The sequence below is a fragment of the Vulpes vulpes genome, chromosome 8 (genome assembly GCF_048418805.1).
Source record: "Vulpes vulpes isolate BD-2025 chromosome 8, VulVul3, whole genome shotgun sequence".
Classification (NCBI taxonomy): Eukaryota; Metazoa; Chordata; class Mammalia; order Carnivora; family Canidae; genus Vulpes; species Vulpes vulpes.
In genome coordinates, this window is record NC_132787.1 from 54,935,271 (window position 1) to 54,961,800 (window position 26,530).

General features: G+C 46.9%; 1 protein-coding gene across 50 annotated transcripts in view; it reads left to right on the top strand.

The window, feature by feature from the left end:
• The window catches only part of LOC112912050 (myomegalin-like), a 224,455-nt gene extending 200,015 nt beyond the window's left edge, over positions 1-24,440 (top strand). For 7 of the 50 annotated variants that reach the window (XM_072766732.1, XM_072766731.1, XM_072766742.1 and 4 more), the window contains 14 exons: positions 4,362-4,613; positions 5,762-5,893; positions 6,577-6,696; positions 8,337-8,526; positions 9,400-9,524; positions 13,138-13,350; positions 17,022-17,138; positions 18,282-18,508; positions 19,869-20,015; positions 21,326-21,464; positions 21,766-21,812; positions 22,086-22,112; positions 22,707-22,758; positions 23,442-24,440. In XM_072766732.1, coding sequence (XP_072622833.1) covers positions 4,362-4,613; positions 5,762-5,893; positions 6,577-6,696; positions 8,337-8,526; positions 9,400-9,524; positions 13,138-13,350; positions 17,022-17,138; positions 18,282-18,508; positions 19,869-20,015; positions 21,326-21,464; positions 21,766-21,812; positions 22,086-22,112; positions 22,707-22,758; positions 23,442-23,698 — 2,045 coding nt within the window. In that variant the 3' untranslated portion in view covers positions 23,699-24,440. Of the gene's footprint in view, positions 1-969; positions 1,156-4,361; positions 4,614-5,761; positions 5,894-6,576; positions 6,697-8,336; positions 8,527-9,399; positions 9,525-13,137; positions 13,351-17,021; positions 17,139-18,281; positions 18,509-19,868; positions 20,016-21,325; positions 21,465-21,765; positions 21,813-22,085; positions 22,113-22,697; positions 22,759-23,385 lie in introns of all 50 variants that reach the window. The other 43 variants (XM_072766728.1, XM_072766727.1, XM_025988786.2 and 40 more) reach the window with 11 other exon arrangements.
• The last annotated feature ends 2,090 nt before the right edge of the window (positions 24,441-26,530 follow it).

Here is a 26,530-nt window from a genome sequence, read left to right on the forward strand (position 1 = left end):
CAGTGCTACTCTGATAGTGTGTCAGCATCCTGGGGCAAGGGATGTGATTTAAAATGTAAGCACTGTCTTCCACAGGAGGCATTCTCCACAGGTCAGTCTTGGTTTCGGCTCCCTCCATGGGCTACCTGCTACAAAACTGTTTTTAGGAAAAAGGAGACCGATTCAAACATCAGAACATCCCAGGGTCCCTAAAGACCTGTCTTTAGATGGGCTACATCATGGTCATCTGTGAAGATTTTTTAAAATGCACGTTTCCAAGCCCTCCTCCCAAAGTTTATGATTACATAGATCATGGCCTGAAGAATCTGCACATATTAAGAATTTTTCCTAAGTGATTTGAACATCCAGACAAGCATGCAAGCTATTGTGTTTGAGTCATTTCACCAAGACCTTTATTTTTCATTTGGTAAATGAATACACTGATTTGAGATTCTGAGGTTTGTTTCCATGAGACTTGAATTACATGCATGAGGAATGTACATTTTCCCACAGTCCTGGCCTGCTCCTGCCTTCCTCAGGGTGAGCCCTCATGCTCTCAGAGGAGTTCTAGGTACAGGGAGTCCTGTCACAGGGGCAAGGACTGATACACACCCAGGGATGTTTGAGAGCACTGAGGCATAACCATCCTGACCAATCTGTTCATGGGATGGCTGGGATGAAATCTCATAGCTGCCCAGGTGACAGTTATGCAACTTTGCCTTCTATAACCAATTGTTTCCAAGATGAGCCTAGAATATGTATGCCAGATATCCCTGGCAAGGGAGAAGGCAGAGAGGCCAGCTAAGCCAGCCTCTTGGATAGCAATGCTTGCCCTTTGCCATGTCAGCAAGCACCATGCTGAATGATAGCCACCACCAAAGGAGGCATCTGAACAAGAAATAGTTTCATCTTCTCCATCTTTTCCCCGTTCCTTTCTCCCACTTCCTTTCTAATGACGTGTCTCCTTTCTTCCCAACTTTGTGTTTCTAGGCCTTCATTTTCCCTCCATATCCACACTGGTTAGCCTTCCCCAGGCACCACTGCCCTCAGCTCCACCCAGCTTCCTGCCTTTCAGCTCCACTGGCCCTCCCCTCCTTGGCTGCTGTGAGACACCTATGGTCTCCTTGGCAGAGGCTCAGCAGGAGCTGCAGATGCTGCAGAAACAATTGGGAGAAAGTGAGCACTTCCTGCTGTGTTTGTGTGCTTGGGCATGGCAGCCCTACCCTGTGTGGCTCTGCATGGCTTTGGCTTGATGGCAGAGTTTTTAAAAAAAAACATAGGGTGTACACAATACTAGTGGATGATTGACAGATGGCTCTGCTTGCTTTTTTTGGAAATATATTTACTGTTATCTTTCTGATGTGTGTGTCACATCAATTCATCAGGCCCTAGACCTGGTCCTCTCCCACTGCTGACAGTGTGGGGTACCACTAAGTATAGTGAAGCTCTGACACCTTGATGACATGGAAAAAGCTTTTGTACCTTGCCTGAGAGGCAAAGATGGCCACTTTCAGGGGAATCCTTTCCATGCCTATTATATTCTCCTATGAAAAATGCTTTTTAATCAAGTTCAGATCCTGACATCATTAGGTTGAGGGCAAAAAGGGTAGTAGTGAGGGATTCAGAAGAAGTGGCAAAGCCCCTCTTGCTGTTGTACAAGGTTCATTTCTACCCCTGGACAGGTGACATCTGGGTGGCTAGAACCAGAAGCACAGGCTGTGATATCTGACTATAAATTCTACCCTCTGACTCCCAGAGATAATTGAGCTTATCAGTTATAGACTATGTGCAGTCATCTTTTTGGAAAGGCTTTGATATATGTATGGGCTGGATGCCTCATCATAAAAATTTTGTGGGTGATTAACTATAGCTTAAAAAAAATAAGAAAAACTGTCACGTGAAGAATTTACTCCTAATAATGCTTTTAAAAATCTAGAAATAAGTTTGATGTTACCTTAAAATCACATTCTGTGACTTTAAAAAAGAGTCACGTGATCCAGAGATTGATGCTAAGGGTCACCATGCACAGTGTCCAATGATCTAGAACCACAGCCAAGAATTTATATACCTGAAGCCCCAGTTGTCATTTACCCCAGTTTATTTCTTTTGTCATCTCTGAAAATGAATATGCTGTCTAGCCTACTCTGTCCCAGTTTGATTCCCAAAACCAATTAAATAAGACCATTTTTAGAAGAGTTTTACATCTTCCTTTTTGCAGCAGTGAAGTCTGAAAGACTGCCTCCTAAAAACAAAAATAAAATAAAATAAAAGACTGCCTCCTGCTTATCACAGCTTTACACAGATGAGGCAATCTAGGCTTACCCAGCAACAGGAACCTGGTCTTACCTGAGCCTCACACCACTTGAGTGATAGGTGGAGCCAGAGCAGGGAACTAAGGCTTGGGAAAGTAGAGCTACTTGTTTAAGGTTACTAGTAAGTGGGAGAGATGGGCTTGAATCAGGTCTTCTGCTTCCAGTTTCCTGTTTCCATTTTACCTTTTCTGTCTAGGATGGTTTTGTTACCATCCTGCTCGGAACATATGGCTGAGCTAAGCTCAACAAATTCTAGAAGCCCCTTTGAACAATCTTTTCTCTTTCTCTTTAGAGATCAGTAGAAGATTTTGATGTCTATGACCTAAAACTTGTTCCTTTAGTGGTTCTGGAATCATTTGATGGATAACAAATTTCTCCTGTATCAAAATGGCACGAGTGTCCTCTAGCTTATTTTTCTTTTCCTTTACCTTTCCATATCTGTCAGTTTGTCCAAAAGGAAAGATAGAAGCTAACATTTGTGCAAAATGGTCTGTGGATATTTGTTAAAGTCCTGTCTAATGTAAGCCATTGACCAGAGTTTGGATGTTCCCAGCTTTGGTGAGCAAGATTATAGCCCTGTCTTGTCCATTCTGAAGCAAAGCCCTCTCTGAGGGATTACCAGTGTTCCTTGTTTGCTTTGAACAGGCTTCCACGTGGAAAGTGGTGCATGGTGGTTTCTCAGGTCACCTTGGGGCAGAAATCTCCTTGTGCTAGAGTTTGTCTGGTGTCTTTGCATGGTTTAGGGCATGTGCTCTGTATTGTGTGGCCAGGGCAAACTGGAACATGAGAATACTGATCACTGTTACTGATAGACTTGGAACTTTCGAAGACCTTGGTTAAAAAGTAAGCTGTTGACAATCCCTGATTTTCCCCCTTTGCCTTATGTTGAGCTAGGGTGGAAGGGAGTGTGAAAGAGGTAGGAAATCGTCGTATCTTTACTGAATCCTAAATTTAGATACTAAAGGGCACCTGGGTGGCTCAGTCAGTTAAGCATTTTATCCTTGATCTCAGCTCAGGTCTTTATTTTAGGGTTGTGAGTTAAAGCCCTGCATTGGGCATAGAGCCTACTTAAAAAAAAAAAAAACAAACAAACTTAGATGTTGACATTTTTCATCCCCCTTTTTAATTCCCAGGGATGCTAATAAACACCTAGTATTTTCCAAATTGGGGAAAGAGTACTTCTCAAACTTTGCTGTCTATTAAGATCACCTGGGATGATTTTAAAACATCCAGTACCCAAGCTGTACCCTCATACCAGTTAAGGCAAAAATCTCTGGGAGGTCCAGGCATCAGTATTTATTTGTTTACATTTTCCAAGGTGACTCTAATATGCAGCCAAATTTGAGAACCAGTTATAAATGGAGATAAAAATTGACAAGTGCCAGTTGCATTATCCCTTCAGAGGAGTTTGGCTTGGTTGGTGGGGCTGATGACCTCTTCCTCTTTGCTTAGGTTGAGCTACCTGTTTACTCTGCTGCCCATACTGATAATCCCTGAAAGAAAGCATCTTCTGAATATGAATATCCTAAACTACAGCCCTATCCACCTGTCTCTTCTGCAGGCTGGACTTCTTTTTACATAGAAGCAAAGATGATTTGGCTCAGATGAAGGCCCATGATTTCCTAAGATCTACGGAAGCATCAGCCTATGTTAAATGAAAGGTCCTACATCCCTCCATGGATGCTAGCATTGAGCACATCTGTGAATAGGAATGTGCTGTATCCCCTGACTTTGGGAATGAGTTTTCCTTCTGAAACTTTCCTGGACTCTATCATGAGGAATTATAGTAGAAGCCAGGAACAGAGCTACTGGACTTTTCCTTTGTGTACACTGGTGACTTTCAGATACTTTATCCATCCTCTACCTCTTGATGTCTCATGCAAGAAAATACATAGGGTGAAAGTTATGGCCTCTAGGTTATGCTCTTCATCTAACTGGTATTCTGGAATGGACTGGGATCTCCGCCATTGCACGTGTCCTCATTGCTGTCCATTATCAACAATCCCACACTTCCTTGCTGGTCCTTCCCTTCCAATATTCTCTTCCTCACTCACATTTCTTTCTGCCCAGGTGTCAGCACCGTCCATCCTGCTTCCCCAGCTGCATTGCCAAGCAACCATTTAGAAGCCAACTCTTCCCAATATCTCAACCCTGCCCAGCCCCACTCTCCTCCAAGTGGCAGCACAGAATTGGGCAGAATCCTGGAGCCTGGCTACCTGGGTAGCGGCAGCCAGTGGGATGTGATGAGGCCTCAGAAGGGGAGTGTATCAGGCGACTTATCCTCAGGATCCTCTGTGTGTCAGCTTAACTCCAAACCCACAGGTAAAACATGAAGCTGAGGGGGTCGGCCTGTGAGATGAAATCTCACTTAAAGTCTACCCCTCTGCTACATGGGCAGGGACATTTTTCATTTCTCTAGTCCCTGACTCACCAAGTAGGGGTAAAATGAAAGGGCCTGATCAGTGCTGGACCTTTCTACATGCCTCCCTGCAGCCTCCCTGCCCAGGTGTCAGTACTATTTAGAGGCCTGGGAAAGTCAGGGACGTACCTTGTGCTTTCATATTCATGTCATTCACTACACAGAAGAAGTTTATATACATGTCTGTTTACCTTAGGCCTTCTCTCTAAGGCTGGAGGAAGGGCTTAAAGCCTTGTTAAGAAGTGCTCAGAGGCACCTGGTTGTCTCAGTGGTTGAGTGTCTGCCTTTGGCTCAGGTGGTGGTCCTGGGGTCCTGGGTCCTCAATGCAGGGAGCCTGCTTCTCCCTCTGCCTATGTCTCTCTCTCTGTCTCTCGTGAATGAATAAATAAAAAATATCTTTTAAAAAAAGTGTTCAGTCAAGTATCAGTGAGAGGAATGGTATCAGGATAGAGTGAGGTCTTCCCCACTGCACTCAGGTGAGAAAGTCACACTCAGGAGGTCACCACACCTTTTCAGATACTTCAGTTATTTTTCTAAACCACATGGAACTTCCTTATATTCCCCACTTATACTGGTCACTCTACACTTACACTTAAAACTTCCTCATGCTTTGGGGTACCCAGCTGTCTCAGTGGATGAAGTGTCTGCCTTTGGCTCAGGTCATAATCTCAGGAATCCTGAGATTAAGCCCCACATTGGGCTCCCTGCTCAGCAGGGAGTCTACTTCTCCCTCTGCCTTTCCTCCACTGCTCATGCTCGCTCGCTCTCTCAAATTAAAAAATAAACAAATCTTTAAAACTCCCTCAGATTTTCTGTGTGTAGGAGAAGCCCTGTGGGAGGCATGCTTAGTGCCAGGCTGTCCTGGGTTAGAAAACCAGTTTACTCTTTAAGCAAAGTCACTGAGTTCCTGAGTGCCCATGTGAGAAAAGGCGGTTGGTGGAAAGATGCAGAAATGCTTAGGGATCCTGCTGAGGGGCCACTGGCCAGGCCCCGCCAGTGACCAGGATTCTCCATCTCCCACCTCTTTCCTCTCCTGGTGGGATGGCTGCAGGGGCTGACCTGCTAGAAGAACATCTTGGTGAAATCCGGAACCTGCGCCAGCGCCTAGAGGAGTCCATCTGCATCAATGACCGCCTGCGGGAACAGCTGGAACACCGGCTTAGCTGCACAGCCCGTGGCAATGGTAGGAGAGGCCCAGAGCCACCATGTCTGGGCATGATTGGGGGACTTCTGAAGGGAGGGCTGAGCTTCACGCTTTTCAAAGCGTCATGCTAGGCTTTACTCTACTTGCTCCTTTCAAACTGTCCAGCAAGTCAGGTGGGGTAGATATTCTTATCCTCGCTTTGTAGATAGACTGGAGCTAAGAGGGAACTTTCCTCATGGCAGAACTAACAAGGTATGTCCACAGAGTGTCTGACTTCTCATCCCGTCCTTAATCTGCTCATGCAACTGCCTGCTGACCTCTCTGTGCCTTGTCATGGGATTGGCAAATGGTAGAGCCAGGCCAGCCAGGGCCCTCCCGAGCCACTCACTGAGGTGGCCTTTCTCCTCACAGTCTCCTCTCAAGCTGCTGTCACTTGGAGGTCATTCCTTCTATACACCCTGGTCCTGCCCACAGCACAGCAGCAACTATTGCAGGGCAAGAGCCCCGGGTGCAGCTAGGGCATGTTGTAGTGCCCGCACAGAACCCACTGGAGGAGGCACACAGAAACGAGGCATTCAGCCCACTGGGGTTTGATCCAGGCCTCAAGTACCCAAGCATTTCTGCTAGGTTGAAATAGTATTTCTGGAGGTACAAGATGGGTAACTTCTGAAAGCATCTGTTACCCAAATGTGTAACTTATCTGTTTGTATTTTCTGGGACAGGATCCACCTCTAATTTCTACAGTCCTGGCCTGGAACCCACACCTCAGCTCTACAATGAGAACAGAGTCCTTAAGGAAGAAAACCGGAGCCTTCAGGCTCAGCTGAGTCATGTTTCTAGAGGTGGGTGGTAAAAGCCAGAAGAAACTGTGCTCATTCCTGTTCCCCTTCCTCCTGACCACACCAGTCACCACTTGGAGAAGCCCCAAGAGAATGATAGAATCAACAGCTAATCTGCTAACCCAAAATCTCTGGGCTATTCTCAGTCTAGAAGGGGCTTCTCTCTGAGAGGTTAGGGCCCTCACATTCTGAGGCTCCAGGAACAAATAGCTCTAGGAAATCCACCACCTTCATGCAACCCTAGACATTCAGATATTCAGTTATTAGTTATGAAACTGGATACTGGTTAAGTGTCTGCTCTACCTGTCCAGAATTTATTACAGCTTCCTGTGTCTCTTCCAGCACAGATCTTTCATCCCTGTCTCCTCACTACCTCTTCTCACATGCTCCTTCCAGGCTCCTCTCTGCTCAGAACTCTCAGGACTCTGAATTTGGAGGTGTCAGCAGAATGTCCTCCAGAACTTTCCCAATACTCTCGGATGGGAATTCAAAGGGGAGAGGACATCATTTCTCTGTGACCTGTGGGGTAGCTGAGCTTAGTGTCAATTGACTTGGTCAAATCAATATATTCTCAACAGCAAATTATATTTATCTTCAAATGTTTATTGAAAAGCCATGAAAGACTAATAGTTTCCTAAAGCATTAAGCTCAGAATGAAAGAATGCTTGTGGAATGGGAAGAGACATCAAGTGTCTATTTTGAAATTTGCCTCTTCAGAGCAGGAAGGTGTAAGGGGGAAAGTCACTGATGGGGAAGTAACATGACTTCAAAGATAAGAGAGAAGGCACAGCTGTGAAACCACCATTGCATGCCAGGACAGGCTAGCACAGACCTCACTGGGGAGAAGATACCCAGATGTAAACAAGCATAGTCAGCCAGGTCCCGGGACTCCCTCTGCCCCTACCCCCGCCCCCCACCCCAGGACTGACAGCACCTGCAGTTTGATTCTCAGAGTCCCTGTCAATGTCTCTGAGAAACCATGAAGATCATTTAGATGCCACAGGCCCAGAAAAGAACAGATTTCCCTGTTGTCAAATTGACAAATGTAAAATATTCTAAAAACCCGTAGATGAGACATCTTGATGTTGATCTTTGGCAAATTCAAGAACAGGTTATATCACAGAAGGTGCATGAGCTTAGAAAATAGCGAGCATTAGAAACCAGAGTGTTTTCTTTTTTTTTTAAAGGACAGTCTTTTTTTTTACTTTTTTTTATTTTAGATTTTATTTATTTATTAATGTGAGACACACACGGAGGGGGAGAGAGAGACACACACACACACAGGCAGAGGGAGAAGCAGGCTCCATGCAGGGAGCCTGATGTGGGACTCGATCCCGGGTCTCCAGGACCACACCCCAGGCTGCAGGCGACGCTAAACCGCTGCACCACCGGGGTTGCCCCAGAGTGTTTTCTCTCAAAGCAGGGTAGACCTTATTAAATCAGAGGATCAAGGGCAGTGCAAAGATGAGGCTGCACCTTCCCCCAGGTGTGTGGATGTAATCAGCTGATGCCTTCTGCCTCCCACAGCAGCTGCGGCAAGAGCTAGTTTCCCTGTTGCCTGTGTCGGGATGGAGGAGCTTGGGCTCATCTTCCTGATCACCTCTGGCCCCACACTGTAAATACACCTTTGTTCTGCTCACCAGAGCACTCCCAGGAGACAGAATGCCTGAGGGAGGCTCTACTGTCCTCTCAATCCCGACTTCAAGAGCTGGAAATGGAGCTAGAGCACCAAAAGGAGGAACGGCAGCAGCTTTTGGAAGACTTGAAGGAGAAGCAGCAGGAGATCTTGCACTTCCAGGAGGAGCGCCTGTCCCTCCAAGAGAAAGACTCTAGGTAAGATGGAGCCCAGTGAGAAGGAAGGTAGCCCTGTTTTCAGATTTAGAAGAGCGGAGAATGGCAAGACTGGTATTGGTGCCTTTCAGGACCCTCAGTTTCCCACCTGCTATTCCTGAATTATGGATGACTTTAGGAGAGAGAAGGACTTCTCTGGGGATGCCTTTTTCACTCCAAAGTTGGGAGAGTAAGACCCTATTTTAGAAGGTTTCAGCATATCCTGGGCACCTGGGTGGCTCAGTCGATTAAGCACCTGGCTCTTGATTTTGGCTCCGGTCATGATCTCGGAGTCCTGAGAATGAGCCCTGTGTTGGGCTCCATGCTCAGCTCAGAGTTCGCTTGGAATTCCCTCTTCCTTTCCCTCCCCCTCCTCTGCCCCTCCTACTGCTTGCAGCACTTCATGCTCTCACTCTCTCAAATAAATAAATAAATCTTAAAAAAAAAAATTTCAGTATATCAATTCTAGAGAAAAAATGTACTCATCCTTCCAGTTGGTTTAAGGATATTAGTCTCACCATAATGTAGGAAGCATCCACACTAGCCGTCATACGCCTCCTAGGCATAAACCCTGTAACTTCCTGTCACGGTGAGAAGAGCACCACAGGCACAGCAAGAATATGGAGCTTGTGTGTCTGCTCCCAGTGAATGTAGCTAATGGCATGACTTCAAGCAAAGTTACTGCAACCTCTCAGCCTCTGCTTCCACATCTGTAAAATAAAAGTAATGGTCTTCATGACCCCTGGGCTGATGTCTAGGGCAAAAACACTGTGGTGCAGAGGCTGGCTGGATGGCTGGTTGCCCTTGGAGTGGCCAGCGGCCCTGGCAGTTCAGCGGGCCCTGGCAGTTCAGCAGGCCCTTGCCTCTTCCCTGCAGGCTGCAGCATAAGCTGGCCCTACTACAGCAACAGTGTGAAGAGAAACAGCAGCTCTTCCAGTCCCTCCAGTCAGAGCTACAGATCTATGAGGCACTTTATGGCAGTTCCAAGAAGGGGCTGAAAGGTAAGTGTTTGCCCTGCCCTGTGAGCTCACTGCCCCTTGCTTGGGATCCCCATGAGGTCCTTACCCTGGGAGTTGTAGAGCTCTGGAAAGCTACAGAGTACTGCCTAGAAAATCCCAGCCAGGTCTGGGCTTCCTAATAAGAAGAGAAGGAGTCTCTTATGCCCAAAGCCCAGAGGTTGCTGACATGAGCAAGGTCCAACTGAGAAATCTTTATAAGTAGGCCAGAAGAGTCCAACTCTATCTACCTAGAGGCCAGAGAAATGATCAAAGCCCAGATTATACAGTGATTTTTTTAATTCAAAAAACTGTCCTGATGGCACCATCATGTGAGAAAGTCTTTAATATTGTGAGTAATACATATTGACCACCCATGCAACCAGGATAACAGGCAACCTGCTCCCACCCTGACCCATTCCCCATGGAGAAAATGAAAGGATCCAAAACAATATTTACAGAAATACCTCTAATAGAATCTAAATTTCAAGCCTGGATTTAAATTTTAAACTGTTTTATTGAGGACTTTTGAATATATATATTTTTTTAATTAATTAATTTATTTATTTATGATAGTCAGAGAGAGAGAGAGAGAGGCAGAGACATAGGCAGAGGGAGAAGCAGGCTCCATGCACCGGGAGCCTGATGTGGGATTCGATCCTGGGTCTCCAGGATCGTGCCCTGGGCCAAAGGCAGGCGCCAAACCGCTGCGCCACCCAGGGATCCCCTATTGAGGACTTTTGCCACATGCTAAAATACTGATCTAACATTTGAGAATCACCTTCTTTTTCCCCATTGTTCTTCAAATGGGGGAGGTATTCTAAACATCAAGTTAATGACTCCAACCAGGCTGGAACAGAGGACTGACATCAATATGATGAAATTTAGAAAAGATTAAAAAAAAAACAAAACACCTGAGCTTGATTAAAAATATCAGTGGTAGAAGTACAGGATGATGAGGCCTGACTCTTTAGCCATCTGTGGGCTTGAGGTTGAGGAGTTAGAAACTTGCTGCAACAAGGAACTTGTAGGTCAAGGTTTGCTATAAAAGCCAACTCAAACTGAGACCACAGTAGGGTAAGAGTCGTGTCCATATGGAAAGACTATGTCGGAAATATGGAAATATTGTTAGATTTGGGGGCGCCATCTTGTAAAAGGGACATTGACAAACCAGGGAACAGAGTGATGACAGGGGTCACCATGCTGAGGGACCTGAAATCTCAAACTGATTGAAGAAACTAATTTTTGGCCTGGAAACGATCACAAGGAGATGAGAACTGGCTTTAAATATTTGAAGAACTATCAGGTGAAAAAGAGATGATGTGTTTGGTGTCCCTTCAGATGGCTGAACACCAGTCAAAGGCTAGGTGAAGGACAGTGGAATTTTGACTTACCTAATTATGCCTTCCTTATCACTAGAGCCTTCAAGTGATGGAATTGCTAGTTTGCGAAGGAATAAGCTTCCAATCCAAGCTCCCTTTGAATAGAAAGGGATGACTTGTCAGGAATCCCATAAAAGCATCTCTTGCTTTGGATGGGATGTTGGCTCTTGAAGCCTTTCAGTTCTAATTTTTTTTCATTCTATGTTTAAAAATTCTTTAAGCAATATAGAATTTTCAATATCCAGCCAAATTTGAATTTTCATAAAACTTGATTGGATTTCCTAATGGGCTGATGAGAAGGTGAACCAGAACTTGAAGAAGTGTCAGGGACACTGCAGGCTGAGCAATAGGTAGTGTGCACTCATGGGAGCATTGGATCAGGGAGTGTGAGGAGTCAGGTCAGTTGATGAAACAGATGCCAATATATAGAGGACCTACAAGGTACAGTGATAGTTTACATTCTACGTAGCAGGCCATGGAAAGTGCATATGTTTTTCCAAGCAAAACAAGTACTTGACAGGAACAGAACTCTCCAATGATAGGACTGGTGGGACATGCTGAAGTTGGGAGACATTCCAATCAGGGAAGCTCACTGTATGGGTGCAATGATTGGGCATTTATGTATGTGAGGAAAGGCTAATCTAAAGTGCTGTTGGGAAGATACAAAGGAATGGATAGAATGGCAATTTTTTAAAGAAAAACAAGCAAAACTGTGAAAATTTGGATGTAGGAAAGAAAGACAGGAAGGAGCTTCATGGAACTTCGGGGTTGATATCTAGAAAATACTTCATCCTGACTACATCCCCTTTCATGCCTTGCTCCATTCTTACAGGTATTTAAGGAGTCATTTCAAAGCTACTGCCACCAAACCTCCATAATCCTTAATTTTATAATCCCATGAGAACTGTGAATTCTGTGAAATCTCTTTCATATATTCATTTGGTCACAAAACCTATCTGAACTGACCAAAGGGGTATTCACAGCCATTACTTATCCCACTCAGTGATACTGTTCATCTGGCTCATCACAGAAATGTGAATGTGTTTGACCAAAGGCCTGTAGCCCAGATGCAACCAGATGCATATGCTATTTATGACAGATAGGTCCTATTGCCTTTCTAAGCAACAAAACAAATTCTACTCATTGAAATATATTTGGCTTCAAGCTTTCAGGTAAGAGAGGTGGTCCTGTAGAATATTTCTCAGCTCTCTTCATCCCCAAGTATGAAGAAACAGACTGTGTATGGCAAATGAAGGCACCCTCCCCGCCCCCTCCAAAAAAAGCAAAACCATGGAGAAGTGGAACCATCCAGTGAGCTGGCACTTCTGGCCTCCAGTGAAGACTCCCATTTTTATGTACTGCCAAAGGCCTGGCACTCTCTCCTCTTTTTCTCTTCCATGACTCCTGAGCATGGTGGCATCAACTCTCCTTCTCCCTCATCCCCTGCCCTTCTCTAGTCCAGTGGTGACCCCCGATCTTAGAAGACCCTGCTCTCTGGCCTGTAGGTCTAGGGTTCCTGTGGAAGCAGAATAATACTAGGCTTGACCTCTGATCCAAGGCTCTCTAGCTGCATGTGGGTCACGTGAGCCTCAAGAAAATTCCAATGTGTGGTATCTCAACTCAATGTGAGCCAGGCCCCACACAGGAAAAGTGGCAGCTGCATCCCAGTTGTGTGGCCTGGGTCCCTGAGAGGACCGTGGTGTCCTGAGCAGAGAGGGATATCACAGAGGAGTGTTCTGACAGATGCTTGTGATGTAGTTCTGGAATACAGGTGAGGTTGGATGAGGTGAGGTCCGGAGCTGACAGCCAAGAAAGAATTCTTGAGATGTCTTTGGTGCAAAATGTCTTTGGTTTTATTAAAGCTGGGGACAGGACCCCTCTGCAGGAGGACCTGCCCCAGGGTTGTGAGGGGTTGCTGATTAAATACTTGGGAGTTGAGGGAGGTCAGGAAAAGGGAAGTTTCTAGAGGATTTTCATATGTTAAAGAAGACATACTTGGAGGCCATGCAGTTGTCAAGTTGAGGTTGTTTTTCCTTCTAGCAAGGCATTACCATTAAGATTTTTGGGAACATCATGGAGGAATGTCACACAAATCCCATCCAGGATTGTGTGGATTGGAGAAGGGGGTAGTTTACCGGGCGTCAGTTTGTGCTTTTTCCTCACTCAGCTAGCCTTCTGCTCCCTCATCGTTTGGAAATGCTTGGATCCATGTCACCATACACCTCCTCTCCTTTCAGCTTCCACTTGGGATGCCTATCACCAGGTCCCTTTGAGCAGTGACTTGAGCCACCTGGTGGCAGAGATCCGAGCTTTGCGAGGGCAGCTGGAGCGAAGCATACAGGTGAATAACTGTCTGCGACTGCAGCTGGAGCAGCAGCTGGATGGCGGAAGGAGCAAAACCAGCCTCAGTCCCTCTTCCACCAGCCAGGAGGACCCTGGAGACAAGCAAGGTAGGAAGGACAAGGGGACCAGGAAGCCTATAGTGAGCAGGGCAGTCACGAGGATGTCACTGGTCAAAGGGACCGACTTACCTCTTCCATACTCCTTGGGGTCAGGGTGAAATGGGAGCTTTGGGAGAAAGCATGGGATTTAGGATCACAGCTGGCTCCAAATTCTGAGTTTGCCACTACAGGTTGCTTGCCTTGGACAAGGTGTTTGAAGCCCTCAGGTTCTTAAGCCTTAGATTTCTCTTCTTCAAGATGAGGATGATAATCATATAGACGTTGTATGTCATTTGGAGCATGACATGAAGTCACTTACAAGTGCCTGACACAAGAATTGCTCAACAGTAACTAGCTGTGTATGTTAACATATATTCCTTGTATTTGGGGAGTGCTTTAAAATGTACCATTGATGGGGGAACACAGGGCTAGCTGAGGACAAGGCACGAGCCTGGGGCAGCACATTGACAAGTCCTTGAAACAGGCAAAGGGACTTCCCTCTGCGGACTCAACTGCCTCAATGTTCAAACTTTCAGCGGTTTAGCGCCGCCTTCAGCCCAGGGTGTGATCCTGGAGATTGGGGATAGAGTCCCTCGTCAGGCTCCCTGCATGGAGCCTGCTTCTCCCTCTGCCTGTGTCTGTGCCTCTCTCTGTGTCTCTCACAAATAAATAAAATCTTAAAAAAAAAAAAAAAAAAAAAAAAAGCTTTGCTAAGGGCAAAGGGCAATCTTAGCCAAACCCCCAGGAGCCTGTAAGACTACCTTAACATAGAAAAATTCCTTTAAAAAAAAAAGAAAGAAAGAAAGAAAAATTCCTTTAGAAATTTCCTTTATTTTATTTTTTTTAATTTTTATTTATTTATTACACAGAGAGAGAGAGGCAGAGACATAGGCAGAGGGAGAGGCAGGCTCCGTGCACCAGGAGCCCGATGTGGGATTCGATCCCAGGTCTCCAGGATCGCACCCTGGGCCAAAGGCAGGCGCTAAACCACTGCGCCACCCAGGGACCCCTAGAAATTTTCTTTATCTCTAAACCCCCAAGATACGTGTTGGCAATCATCCCCCAAGCACATGGCCCACCCATATACATCTGAAGGGTCTCATGACTCAGGGTTTATTAGACGGTAATAAGTGACCTTTTCCCAACAAGAGCTAGCCCCCTCAAGGTCCTGGAGAGCTTGCTTCCAAAATTCCTTAGATAGTAAACTATCCTCAAACCCCTCCCAACTCCCAGAGATATAATCAGCCATCCCTCACAGGCCTGGGGCAGCAGCTCTTCCTGCCCAAGGGTTCTGTCCTGTGCTTTAATAAAACCACCATTTTGCACCAAAGATGTCTCAAGAATTCTTTCTTGGTCATCAGCTCCGGACCTCACCTATATTCCAAAACTTCATCACCATGAATTTTCAAACAGTTTTTCAAACTGTTTCATCCAAGGAAAGGGAGGTTTTACTCTCAGTATTTCACATGGGAAAATTCTGGCATTGAGACCTAACTGGAATCCTAAGGTTTGCAGCCAGAGGTTTGGATTTCCAGCCCGTCCTTCGTCCTCACTGTGCTTTGTGTCAGTATAGCTGGCCTCCCATTCCCTAATTTTGAGGGGAACTCAGCTGGGAGGAAACCATTCCTGCCCCCGGGGCAGTCCTGGCTGTGGGAAAGCATTGACCGGACAATTATCTTATTTGTCAAATGAAGGTGACAGCTTCTGAGATCATGCATTGTGGCCATTAAGTAAGAACAAGTTGCGTGGGCTGCTGAGCATCTTGCCTGGCCTGTAGAAACTGCTCGGCTGCTTTAGGTGGATCCCTGGCTCCCCTCAGGCTGCCACAATGGTTGTAGTGTTCAGTTGTGATTCCCAGCTTTCCCCTCTCACTGTGTCCCCATGACACCGGCCGGGATTTAGTACCGGTGACGCCACGGCTTCTCCTGCTCCTCACCCAGCACAGACACCTGGCCTGGAAAGCTGGTTCTAAACCACCTTTGCCTGAGCAGGATTGTTCCCGTCTTCTCTGTGATATTTTCTACTTCCTCCACTGGAGGGTTGCTGCCTGGTGTCCAGGAGGGGATCTCTAGCGCACCATGGCTTCTATCTCTACTCTTCTCATCCTACTACATTTTTTCCAGCACTAACTCAGGATGGTGATTGGAATGCTAGTTTATTTTTATTTTTATTTTTATTTTTTTTTAATTTTTAAAAATTTTTTTATTTTTATTTTTATTTTTGGAATGCTAGTTTAATTGGCGACAAATCAATTCATTCTTTGATCCAGTAATTTTGATACATATATTACAAAAATGTGATGTGGGAAAATTAGGGTTCGGAGCTGACAGCCAAGAAAGAACTCTTGACACATTTTTGGTGCAAAAAGGTATAATACAAATGTATTATAGCATGGGGACAGAACTTGTGGGCAGAAAGAGCTGGACTGAAGCTGTGAGGAGCCATTGATTATATACTTTGGAGTTGGCAGAGGTAAAGGCAAAGGGATGTTTCCAAAAGGATTTTCATATGCTAAAGAAGACTCAGAGGATACCAGAGGCCTGGCTATTGTCAAGCTTAGACTGTTTTTCCCCCTAGCAAGTCATTAACATTAAGACAGTTGGGAGTTCCTGAACTACTGTCCTGCTCTGCCTGCCTCAAGTATTTGTCAGTGACCTGCAGGTTTTAAAGAAATCTTTTTAGTTTTATCTACATTTCCTTTTGCCTTTGTTTTCCACATCATATGTACGTATATTTATATTTCGTTACAAATCATTGTATTAGGGATGCCTGGGTGGCTCAGTGGTTGAGTGTCTGCCTTGGGCTCAGGTCATGATCCTGCATCCAGGGATGCAGTCCCTCATTAGGCTCCCCACAGAGAATCTGCTTCTCCCTCTGCCTGTGTCTCTGCCTCTCTCTCTGTCTCTCATGAATAAATAAATAAAATCTTAAAAAAAAAACAAAAACCTGCAAGGCGTTGTATTAGAAATTGCACGCAGAAATATATTCAAAACACAGGTTACGGGATCCCTGGGTGGCGCAGCAGTTAGGCGCCTGCCTTTGGCCCAGGGCGCGATCCTGGAGACCCGGGATCGAATCCCACGTCGGGCTCCCGGTGCATGGAGCCTGCTTCTCCCTCTGCCTATGTCTCTGCCTCTCTCTCTCTCTCTCTCTCTCTCTCTCTCTCTGTGTGACTATCATAAATAAATAAAAATTAAAAAAAAAAAAAACAGGTTAGAAAAATGTACCTAGAGGGGATCCCTGGGTGGCGCAGCGGTTTAGCGCCTGCCTTTGGCCCAAGGCGCGATCCTGGAGCCCTGGGATCGAATCCCACGTCGGGCTCCCGGTGCATGGAGCCTGCTTCTCCCTCTGCCTGTGTCTCTGCCTCTCTCTCTCTCTCTGTGTGACTATCATAAATAAATACAAAAAATAAAAAAAAAAAGAAAAGAAAAATGTACCTAGAAAATTTTCAAACCAGAAGTTGCTTCTCATGGAACACACTTCCACTAAAGGAACATGTTTTTGTTCCAAACTAAGGGATTTTTTTTTTGCTGTCACTTACAATCCTGTGAGTGAGGATCATGTGAGATGAATCACGCTGCCTTAGATATCTGCTGGTGAAGACTAGGCTGTGCATGGTCCTTGATGAGTAGTGTGTTCTGGGGATCCTGAAAATTGTTCTTCTTCTCTTTCCACCCTAGACTCAATTGCTTCCCCTCCAGTCCGAGATGTTGGCATGAATTCTCCAGCTCTCATGTTCCCTAGCTCTTCTCCTGCTGCTCCAGGCTCAGAGACAGCTATTTTCAATAGGATAAATGGTAAGTATGGCAACTGAAGAATTCAGGGACTGATGATGGGAAGTTATTAATGCAAGTAACCTTGGTTACTAATGGACACATTATCTGATTGGAGAGATTTTTCTCCCCGGGTCCCAAGGTCTTTAGCCCTACTCATTGCACCTTCTGTGGCCACGTTTCTTGCCATTATCCCTCCTGTGGTTTTCCTTTGGCTCTGTTGTGGTTCATTGCACTTTAATCTTTCTCCTTGGAAGTGCTCTCTGCAGTCAGCTTAATTTCTTTGTGTCTTCCTAACCTGAGATTTAAAATTTTTTATTCAAATACTATTTGTCCTGGATATTTCATTTGTCAATAAGGATAAAATTTGGCTCCCCTCAATTTTATCATTATGAGATGATGTAAGAAAGACTGGAAAAACATAGAACCCAGAAATCTATGGGCTTGGCACCTTGCTTGTATCTTCCTGTATGATGAAGTTTTGGAATATAGGTGAGGTCCGGAGCTGATGACCAAGAAAGAATTCTTGAGACATCTTTGGTGCAAAATGGTGGTTTTATTAAAGCACAGGACAGAACCCTTGGGCAGGAAGAGCTGCTGCCCCAGGCCTGTGAGGGATGGCTGATTATATCTCTGGGAGTTGGGAGGGGTTTGAGGATAGTTTACTATCTAAGGAATTTTGGAAGCAAGCTCTCCAGGACCTTGAGGGGGCTAGCTCTTGTTGGGAAAAGGTCACTTATTACCGTCTAATAAACCCTGAGTCATGAGACCCTTCAGATGTATATGGGTGGGCCATGTGCTTGGGGGATGATTGCCAACATGTATCTTGGGGGTTTAGAGATAAAGGAAATTTCTAAAGGAATTTTTATATGCTAAAGTAGGCTTACAGGATCCTAGCGGTCAGACTAAGATTGCCCTTTGCCTTTAGCAAAGCATGAACATTGAGGCACTTGTCCATAGAGGAATGTCCCTCTGCCTGTTTCAAGGGCTTGTCAATGTTCTGCCCCAGGCTTGTGCTTTGTTCCCAGCTAGTCCTCTGTTACCTCATCACATAGTATCTCTCCTGTTCCTGGCCTCTTTGACTACTTGATGTCTCTTTTAGAGTGAAGTGGACTGAGATTATGCTCTTCACTGTGGATTCCGTGTTGTTCTGGTTTTGTTTTTCAGAGCTGAATTTGGATGCTTTTCCAGTAATGAAGAACTCTCCCAAGCTGGAGGGCGAAGCTATCGATGGCTCCTTTGCCAATAAGCATGGCCGCCATGTGATTGGCCACATTGATGACTATAGTGCCCTAAGACAGCAGATTGGTGAGGGCAAAGTGCTGGTCAAAAAGATAACAGCACTTGTGAGATCAGCCTACACCCTCCCTGGCCTTGAAACTCAGGCGACAGAGGTAATCACATCATAGGTCTGAGGTCCTCCTCTTCCTTGTGCCCTTTTTCTTTCTGATTTTAGCTCCTTCTCCTGCTGTACATCTCCCACAGTTGAGGATACATCTTATGCTTAACACTCAGCCAGGCCTCTCTTTTCCATCTCCTATTTTCATTATAAACTCTGTTCTGATTGACATTTCCTCTCAGAACCACAGAAAAGCCTGTGCAGCATTGTCATCCTCATCTGTAGAGCATTAGCTGAGCATTGGATGACATGTGGTGCTCTGCTGAGCACCTTTTGGTAGCTTCCTGTCTGATCCAGTCACCCTGGAGCATGGTCATCCATGGGCAGAGTAAAATCATTTAATCAGATGGCTGGAAATTCAAGATTTGCATCCCAATGGGCCTCATGCTGTTAGAAGGGGTGAGAAGCCTGGCAGCCAGGGGACTGCTCTGTGCAAACTGAGCAGGGGAAGGAAGCAGCCAGCAAGCTTTCTCAAAGTACTTCCTTGTTCAGAGAAGTACCAGCTGCTGGGGCAACCCCAATGGCCCAGCGGTTTAGCACTGCCTTCAGCGGGGGGTGTGATCCTGGAGACTCTGGATCGAGTCCCACATCGGGCTCCCTGCATGGAGCCTGCTTCTCCCTCTGCCTGTGTCTCTGCCTCTCTCTCTCTCTCTCTCTCTCTCTCTCTTTGTGTATGTGTGTGTGTGTGTGTGTGTGTCTGACATGAATAAATAAAATCTTAAAAAAAAAAAAAGTAGTACCAGCTGCTCTGCTAAGCCACTGGAGATACATGGATGTGCAGGGACAACCCCAAGAGCCCCTACCACAGAGAGAAAGCCACACATCCAAGTAAATAAGGACAACAGAGGGTCTGCACTCCCTGTCAGAAGCCATCCTCTTGAGTTGTGAGGGCAGGAAACAGAGGGTTCATTCTGTGGGGCAAGGAAAGTCACAGGGTCCTGGAGGAACCATTGCGGGGATGCACAGTTTCTCTGGGTGATGGAGGATGGCATTCCAGGTCAAGGGAATGGCATCTCAGTCCTTGGAGCTACAAATGGTTCAGCCCGGTTGAAGCAGAAGGTGTGATTTAGGGGTTTGTACAGGGGGTGCCAATGCAAAATCAGGGACCTAAGACTTGAGAGCAAAGAGCAGTACTAGAAGTGATTCTTACAGGTTGGAGGTCACTGCTGAGGTGGAGATCTGGGCTTCCAGGGTATAAAGGGGTTTCACAGGGTCAATCAGGCCCATGTGTGGGTGTTGTACTCATGAAGGAAACTTGAGCCCTGTGCTGGGTGGGGGAGAGAGGGGCAAGACAGTGTGATCTCTCAGCCTCAATGATGTCCAAGCCTATCTCCCCCATCTCCACTTTCTCCCAGGCGCCAGGTGGCAAAGGCAAAGGCATCCATGAACTTGGGAGCAGCGCCCAAGCCCTGCAGCACGTGCTGGAGGAGTCGGCCTCCCTCCTCAATATGTTCTGGCGAGCGGCCCTGCCAAGCTCCAGCCCTGCCCTGTCTGGCAACATGGTGAGTGGCAGCATCCTTCCCTGCTTCTTCCCCAGATGGCATTCTGCCTCCTTGGTTCCACACGTCCTAAAGGTCAGGAGCTGAACAGTTGAGGTGGGACAGAGGGGCTGTAGAGGAGTGTCCCTGGAGGGAGATGGGTCACCTCTGGTGGCTGCTTGCAGTGCAGCTCTTATGACACCCCTTCTCCTCCCACCCCCTGCAGAGAGGAAAGGGCACAAAATGGAGATAGCACTTTCTCTTTCTCTCAAATAAAGAAGTAAAGATCTTAAAAAGAAAGAAAAAGTAAAGGGTGCATGGGTGGTTCATTTACTTAACTGTCTCACTTCTCCCAGGGTCCTGGGATCAAGCCCCACATCAGGCTCCCTGCTCAGTGGGGAGCATACTTCTCCCTCTGCCTCTGCCCATCCCCCCTGCTCCCTTTCTCTCTCTCTCTCTCTCCCTCTTTCTCTCTCTCTCTCAAGTAAATAAATACAATCTTTAAGTAAAAATCTTTAAAAAACAATATGGAGAAGGTAGATACACAAGAACGCTGGTGACCCATGAATGTTCAGGTTCTTTTACTTTCTCAACTTATCTGAACTGAAAAGTTTAGGGACATGTGAAAGGGTCAACACCTCCTTTCCCTGTGCTACCCCTACAGAATGTCACCATAAGATGACCAGCCTTTAGCCACCCACTGCATCCCAACCTACAGATTACTTCCACATCTTTGGGACAGGCCCAGGAGAGTCAGCCACCCCCCGACTTATGAAGGGCTCTCAGATATGAGGATTAGATTCTGGTTGGCAGGATCCTGGACAGGAAGGTTTCTCAATCTCCCCTGCCCCTCCCCTGCCCCATCCCCCATGACCATGGGAGCCAAGTTAATATCAATGACACCTTACAGGCTCCAACTATGTCAGTTCCAAGGGAGTGTTTTGCCATCTTGAAGTTGGTACAAATATTTACAACATGGCAGACTGTATCCGCAGGCATAACATTCCCAAGGAGCAAATCTTATCGGTGAGGCCAGGGCAGGAGAACGGATGTCAGCCACTAACTGTGAGCTCTGTTCCCCACTGGGAGTTCTGGTATTTCCCTGGAAGCCTGAGTTCATCTCCATGGGGCTCCCAGGTTTGCAGTGTCCTGACCTGATGGGCTCATCCTAAGCTGGCCTCAGCTGGAGGGTTTTAGAGGCTTTCCTGGAGGGAATCCAGTCCAGAAATCATTGAGAAGATTATAGAATCCCACTTTTGATTTTCAAGAGCCACAAAGCATGAGGAGCTTTAGGCTTTCTGACCATTGACAGAGAGCCTCTAATACTTCCCCAGGGACAGGCCATGAAAAAGGAACTTCTGGAACTGAGAACCAAACTGACCAAACAGGAGACCCTCCTTCAGTGCACAGCTGAGCGTCTAAAGACCACCCACCAGCAGAAGGAGAGCATGGAGCAGTTCATCTTCAGCCATTGTGGGTGTCCTGAGCCAGGGGATGGGAGAGGAGATTGGGGGTGCAGTAGGGGGGGGGGTTCCACACTCCCTACTTAGGCTGTGGATGGACGGTGACAAGACAGATTGGGGGGAGGGGGCAGACTGATGTAATGTCCCCAAACCTCCTGTGACAGGAGTCCTTGTGGGTGCAGAGGGAGGGGCAGGTGGGGCAGCAGGAGGCCCTGGGATGACCTGCCAGAGAGACACACTTTAGAACCCACACCAGGCAAATATGGGCCAAGCTGGTCACTTCTGCCTGCCTGGCTATTTTGTTGTTTCAGTGACCAGGACACATGATGTTTTGAAGAAAGCAAGGACTAATTTGGAGGTAAGGATCCCCTTGCACCAGTCCAAGCCACAGAGCCCAGCCCAAATCTCTCCCCACGTCTTCAGAGTCTGCGGACTTCTGCAGAGTCTGCCGACCCACTCTGACCTTCCAGGAGAGGATTTCCAGTCCACTTGTAGGACTGGGGTCCTCAATAAGCCGCCTTCCAGCTTCGCTCCCCATCACCTCTCCCGCCCCAACTCCTCCCCTGCCATCTCGGCTCCTTGTCACTTTGTCACCCTCTTCTCTCCTCTCTACATTTCTTCCCTCCTTTAGGCCAAGTCAGGAATCCGAGGAAAGCAAGTGAGTTGATTCTCAAGGTCAGGGGACATGGGGAGACAGCCTCTGAATCAGCATCCAGGAAAGGGGTGCTGGGGCCAGCTCTAGGGTTTCCCGTAGCACTTCTCATTCACTTCATGAACACATGAAAACAAGATGCAATCTAATCGGTTGCTCCACTGCACACTCTATCAGGCTGAGAACAGCAATTCAATTTTCATACAACTTTTTCCAAAGAAAACCATTGGTTCTTATTGACCTAAAAGCGAATTTGGTAACAAATAAAAATGAAACTTGAGGAAACATGTTACCCATATGGCAGGCATTCTGTACATTACCTTAAAATACTAATACATTCCCTAGCAAGTTTGATGATGAATAGCAGGTGGCCTGCAAATCAGAAACTAAACCTTTCACATGGACTTTAAAGCTCTGCCATGAGCAATGGGGCCTATTCCTAGGATGGTTCCTTGACTGTAACCTGAGAGAATGTTGATCCCACAGCGTGAAATGGGTCAGGACATGAGTTCACTCTCCCTTTTTTTTTTTTTTTTTTTTTTGGTGTTAACTCCCTTTTGTTCTTCTCTGCTGACTCCTTTCTTTCCTGAGCCTCTATAGAAGAACACTTACAAGATGGCCTCTGTAAAGCCTTATTCCTGCCCCAGCAAAGGTAACCCCACAGCCCCAAACACGGACTGGCTTCCCCTTGATTGGACATTTCCTCTGCACTTCCCAGAGACCAATGGGAAGGACCTAAGGCCCAGTGTCTAATCCCTGTCCCTGAGGCTTTGGGTGGCCCCTCATCTGTAAGAGGGGGCACTAGACTCAGGGGGTTCTGAGCTCCCTGCTGACTCAGCCCCTCCCTCTCCTCATGAATAAATGGGGTGTGAACTGAACAGGGGACCTCCCTGCACAATGTCCTCACCTTCCTACAATAGGCTGTTACTACATGTGGATGTGTCATACCAAGCCCTTCTCTTCCCGGGAGGTCACAGAAAGCAACATTTTGCTCCAAGTGACCGGGGATGGAACTGGCCCCTGAAGAGGGACTGTGGGATCTGGGCACTATGTGTATCATGGCTCTGAGCAGGGCCATCACCTGTCCCTGGTGGTGGGGAGCTTTCTCTTTGACCTGGTGGCAGCAGGGGATCCTCAGGAGCACACTCTGCCCCTGGGTGCATCCCCCTATAGGCTCTCACGGAGCTCCTGGGTCTGCCACTGCCCAGTGCTCACTGCAGCTCAGGGAGCCACCAGCAGGACCTGATACTGGGCTCTCAGCTTATATTTTTGTTCCCAGGTGAAGTGCCTAAGGGCTCTGGCAAGCACCCCAGTCTTGTGACCCTTGCCTTCCAGGAGCCACGCAAGAAGAGGAGCCCCCAGAGGTCCTTCAAACAGCAGGAAGGATGGGCCTGCCCCCCTTTTGTGCAGGTCCCAATCTGCTGAGGAGGCTTGGACCCCACTCCTCCGCACTGGCTGGAGGGTCCAGGAGGAGTCAGAGGCATGGCCCAGTGGACGAGGGGGAAAGGAAGGCAGCCTTTCCTGGGGCTAAGGAACACCATCCTTCAGGGGCTGCTCAGCCCAGCCCTGAGCAAAACACGCAGGGTTTGTAGAGGAGCTCCTGACACTGCTTCTAGGGCCACTGTGGCCTGGGAACTCGCAGCAGCCATTTCTCACTGCAGCACCTTTCTTCAGATGGTCAACTCAGGGGGCCAGGACCCTGCTTCCTACATGTGGTCCCCACATGGGAGCTCCTCAGCAGTTCTAGAGCACAGCATACAAGTGACAAAGGTGCCTGGGGGCCAGTGGGGCTCAGCCAGCACTGCTCCCAGATCTACCCTTACCTGGGGCCACGTCAGCTGGCCACACTGTCAGGCTGGGCATCAGTCTACACTGCAGCACCTGAGGGCTTTGATCCACCTGGTAAAAGCAGTGGCTTCCCACGTGCCATCTCCTGCTTAGCCTGGCACCTCCTATTTCCATTCTCTTATGATCTCCAAAGTGTGGCGACCTCACTCTAAATATGCCATCTCTTTTCATCATCCTAACTCCTCTCTGGCAACTGGGACTCATGGCCAGACCAAGCTCACTGAAAGTCCTGTGTAAGACAAACCAGGGATCACTTTAAGTGGCACCTCAGAAGCCCCCATTGTGTGCAAGCCTAGTCTGTGTCTTAGCAATGCTTTAGAAGGCATGTACGCGTGTATAAATGTACCATAGATATTTATGTATGTTACTATAGCACTATGTGGAGGGCAACATAACAGGTGGACAGCGTCTGTCAGAGGAAATGAAAGAATCTTTCTGGTCGCTATGAAAGTAAAATCTGTATAAAGAATAAAACGTTTTTCTGCACCTGCTCTGTTTCTAATATCAGTGCCAATCTCTAGGCTGGTAAGAGTATGAAAGATGCGCTGCCTCTATGAAGGTCATAGTCTAATGCTTGAAATCTAAATTTAAAAGGAGACATCTTGCCTTCTTTGTCTTTTTCTAAGAGTCCTTAATCTGAAAATATAAGAGGGTACTTCTTAGATCTGGAGAGTCTTAGAGTCAGCAGTGGAGATCACAGGAGCCACTTCCTGGGCTCCAATCCCAAGAGTTTTAGTTGGTGTGGGGTTCCAGAATCTGCATTTCTTGCATCAATATCCCAGGTGATTGTGATGCAGGTGGGCTACAGACCACAGTTTAAACTTGTCCTTTCACATTGACCCAAGACTATAAATAAAGTTGTTTTACTCAGAGACATTTGATTAACAAGTGTATAAGTCACTCCATAAATGTTGGCATAGAGATCTGCAAATATTCCTTGGAAGAGTCCTGTTTTATGACCTTTACCTTCTAAGGATTACTGTAAAGCTATCCCTCCACAATTATTTCTAGAAAGAGTTACAAACCTGGGCAATCACCACAAACATAACCCACTAATACTATCCTCACACAACCATCACCAGTAACGGAAAGATCCAACAAGAGTCAGACCTCAGGTGAGATGCCTCCTAGTCTTATAGTCCATGGGGTGACCCACATCTGCTGTCATACTCTGCTGTTCAAGTGTTTTCATGAAGGCTTTTGGCTGTCAGTATAGAGGAACTCGCTGGCCCAATCAGCAGAATGGATTGTTGTGCCCAAGATTACGTATGCAAGAAACCACCAAGGAGCCGACACCAATGCAAACACACGAGGGTTTATTTACAAGCTCGAGCTTGGGTCCTAGTGTACCCGACACATGGACACATCCATCAGAGCAGGGACTTGGACACCAAGCTGGATTTCAGCTTAGTTTTATGGGCTGGTCTAGGGGACCTCCAGAAGGGAGGGGAGAGGAATTTCTCAAGTTCTATTTACATTCTGATATGGGGCTTTCAGGGGCGTTAAGCTCTGTTCTCATTCTAATATGGGACTTTATGCCACAGGCTTGGGCTCTGTTCTCATTCTAATAGGGCTTTCTAGGGCGTTAAGCTGTAAACTGTTTTTTTTTTTTTTTCCTGTAACTGAAGTAATGTAAATTTCAGCTCTTATTCACAGGGGCCTGGGATGGCTGTACTTGTGCTAACGCTGAACTTAAAGTGGAATGGCCTTAATTTTCTTGGCCTCCACATTTCCCCCTCTCAGAGGAACCTAAGGATGGACCCAATCATGGGTCCAGGTTGCTCTCAGAGTGAGCCAGGGGGAATGACTAAACCAGGATTCGAACCAACCTTGTTGCTGTTCTTGCTCCTGTTTACATGCCAGGGAAGAAACAACATCCTATGTTTAAGGCAGCACATATCCTCCCTCCCCCTTTGTTGTAAGAAGACTAAGTCTAGGGCAGCCCGGGGGGCTCAGGTGGTTTAGCACTGCCTTCAGCCCAGGGCCTGATCCTGGAGACCCGGGATTGAGTCCCATATTGGGCTCCCTGCATGGAGCCTGCTTCCCCCTCTTCCTGTGTCTCTGCCTCTCTCTCTCTCTGTGTCTCTCATGAATAAATAAAAATAAAAAATAAAAAGAAGACTAAGTCTAATCCCCTTCTATTTTGAAGGACAACCTCAGACTAGGGAGTCTTGGAGGTGGGAAATAAGTGACAACGGCGCAGTCTTAGCTTTAGAGGATTGTCCTTGTCTGGTTGGCTTTTCCATTCTGGAACAAAGTCCTTGAGAATGGCAGCGTGTGAATCAGCTGGCGGGAGGTAGGTATAGTGGACCCAGGGAGTAATCCTGTTGACCTTGAGAGTGGTGGGAGTGGTCAGGATCACGATGTAAGGTCCCTTTCAGTGAGGTTGGAGTGTCTGGTGTTGGTATCTCCGCACATACACCCAGTCACCCGGCCGATATCGATGGGGGCCTGGGGGTGGCCCAGTCTCATAGAGAGCCCTCAGCTTAGGCCACACCTGCTCATAGGTTCGTTGTAACATTTGGAGGGAGAAAAAAAGTTGGTGATCATCAAATTCAGCAAGCACCTCAGGTTTT